We start from the raw sequence: 2,675 nt of genomic DNA on the forward strand, positions 1-2,675 counted from the left end.
ATTGAGTGTTATAAATAGTAATGGGATTAGTAAACATCAGTCACTTTTTTTTCTTGATATTTTTGCGGTCACTTTTGAGGTTATTCGATGTATAATAATTTATTTACTTTTTTTCTTAACTCTTTCCTTTTTCGTGCCATTGACATGATTTTGGAGTGGGGTGAGTCTTTGTCCCTTACTGTGTCAACGAAATGAATCCAATATTCAAACGTGACAGCAGTGTGAAGTGTGTCTACACATTTATGATGCAAAGTGGAGCAACTTGTTGTGTGTCCCAAAACATTGTACATCTGAATTTGGTTCATATAAATCATCCATCCACAATTGATTGACTGCACATCAAGTGGTAAGGTAAGGTGGATAGAATTAGAATGACAATAAAACCGCTACATTCACCTGTCCCAAACACACACACACACACACTCTAACCGTCAACTTGTAGAATCCAGTACGGCAGTACTTCATCCAATCCCACCTTTATACATTCATATTTCACCAAAACAAATTTATAGCTTCATTTTCAATGGACCCAACTCTGACTTTTGGTTTATATTAAAATCCAAATTATTAAAGTAATGTTTTATTACAACTGTCTACTGAATGAGAATAGAAAAATAGAAAGGCAATGATCCAAGAGAAAAGGAAAGCATTTCATAAGCGGAAACATGGACAACATCTTGTCTTACTAGCGGTGGAGGCAGGGAGAGTGGAGACGTGTCATAAGTGAGACGTTGCGTATTTGATGAACTCGGAATCAGAGTGAAGGGCCTCCATGGTTTGGGGCGATAGAAGAACCTCCAAATCAACGGTCCCTGATCCATCTCTCCCGGGAAAAGCGGAGATCTTACCGTCGAATTTGTTGGCTTGACCACTTCGGACGGCGAGAGGCCTCCCCCAGCCGAAGTTGTTATCGTACATTGGGAACCTGGGGGAGCTACCCATGGTGATGGAGGCACCGTCAGGGTTACCTAAAGGGAAGCACCTCGGGTTCCCTTCCCAATCCTCTACGAAGCGCCGCACCATAGCCTCGTCGTGCGCCTTCACGCTTTTGTTCAGCTGCTCCGCGCACCACCCTAGATCCCTTGATAAAACGTCCCCCGCGGAAGCGTAAGTAGGCACGCTCTGAATCGCGTTCCCGAAGTAGTACCTTTCTAGTTTAGGTTCAATCCTGTGACGGCAATTCACCGCCATTCTAAACGTCGTCGTTTTCGACGATGCCAATTTTCTCGCTCTTGTCACCGCGCGCCACAGCAACGCGCACACCGACTGAAACGACGAAATCTCCGTCGTTTCCGTCACGCTTAGCGGTTTAACCTTGAACCAGTTCTCCAGTATTCTGTTGCCCTTCGCGTGCTCATCGTTGCTCTGCTTCTTCATCAACTCTCCCGCGTTGTTCTCATTTTCCGCTAACCGCCAGTTGTTGGCTTTGGCTTTGAGCGTCTGAATTGCCTCGCGGCTGAAGCTGAAGATTCGCTCGCGCAACGGCGCCGCCGCATCGAACGTCACCTGAGGACCGCCGGGGGGGAGGCGGAGGACGGCGTCCGAGATTAGAATGGAGTCGCGGCGGAAGTCAGGGACGTTGCGGGGGGAGTTGGTGGCTCCTCGGCAGAGGTGAGCGAAGGTGTTGAAGAAATTCCAGAAGGAGGTGCCGTCGGTGACGGCGTGGTTGACGGCGCAGCCGATGAATATCCCGTCGGCGAGCTCCGTGATTTGTACTGCGAGAATCGGCGAGGAGTGGCCGGTGTAGCTGACTTTCCGGTCGAAGGCGAAGAATTCCTTGAAGGATTCGTGGACGTCGAGAGGGGAGAGAAGGTCGCAGATGCGGAGGGCGGTGGCATTGGCGTGGATGAAATCGACGCCGGCGTCGTTGCAGGCGATGTAGACGTAGCCGTGGGAGTCTGTTACTAACCTTCCGGCGAGAGGAGGAAAGAGGGAGAGTGTGCGAGAGAGTGCGGTTTTAAGCTGAGAAATGAGAGCGTGGAGTGGAAGATTGGGTTGGGTGAAGAGACAACCCTTTTGGATGTAGTGACAGGACAACATGGGAAGGTCCGAAACGGAGAGTTTTAGGTTTCCGAGAGTGGAGGTTTGGTCCGGGAAGACGGTGCATTTTGAGAGCAAAGTGGGTGCAAGAGAAGGCATTTTGCTATAGCAATTGGATAAAAGAGATTTTTGTCGTTTCTCTCTCTCTCTCTCTCTCTCTCTCTTATTGAGGAATGAGGATGCGAGAGGAAGTATGGAGTGTCCCGTATTTATAGGGCATGTAAGGGTGCCAAGATGCATGCATTTAATTTTGCTGACTCTAATTGCATTCTTTATTTTATTAATGGCCACCCTGCTGGTTGTTACTGTATTTGTTAATCACTTGGTCATCGCCTAGTCTCGTCTCCCACCTTACTTTATTTTTAACCTTCTTCTTTGGTTGTTAGCAACATCAATTCAAATGTCTACACACAGACAAAATACTACTTCATGGAAATTGCAAATTTATTTCGGTTGCTCACGTACACTTGTATTTTTTAAGACGTGAAAAGTTAAAAGCCATTTTATATTTTGATCAAGATAAGTTGGTAATTCATTCATATGCAAAAATATATATATATATATATATATATATATATATATATATATATATATTTTAATTTAGGAGTATTTTAGTTCCAACATATGGGTCAAGG

The 2,675-nt window shown here is 45.9% G+C and overlaps 1 protein-coding gene across 1 annotated transcript; it reads right to left on the bottom strand.

Moving 5' to 3' along the window:
- Nucleotides 1-341: 341 nt before the first annotated feature.
- LOC109813888 (HXXXD-type acyl-transferase family protein) lies at nt 342-2,431 on the bottom strand. Its single transcript, XM_020378169.3, has one exon. The coding sequence runs from the start codon at nt 2,278-2,280 to the stop codon at nt 718-720; it is 1,563 nt and encodes a 520-aa protein (XP_020233758.2). The 5' UTR covers nt 2,281-2,431; the 3' UTR covers nt 342-717.
- Nucleotides 2,432-2,675: the final 244 nt, after the last annotated feature.

This window comes from Cajanus cajan, chromosome 9 (assembly GCF_000230855.2).
Source record: "Cajanus cajan strain Asha chromosome 9, NIPB_CcT2T_4, whole genome shotgun sequence".
Lineage (NCBI taxonomy): Eukaryota > Viridiplantae > Streptophyta > Magnoliopsida > Fabales > Fabaceae > Cajanus > Cajanus cajan.

Excerpts from the sequence above, each read along its gene's own strand:
- LOC109813888 (XM_020378169.3), bottom strand. The coding sequence starts at position 2,280 with ATGCATCTTGGCACCCTTACATGCCCTATAAATACGGGACACTCCATA.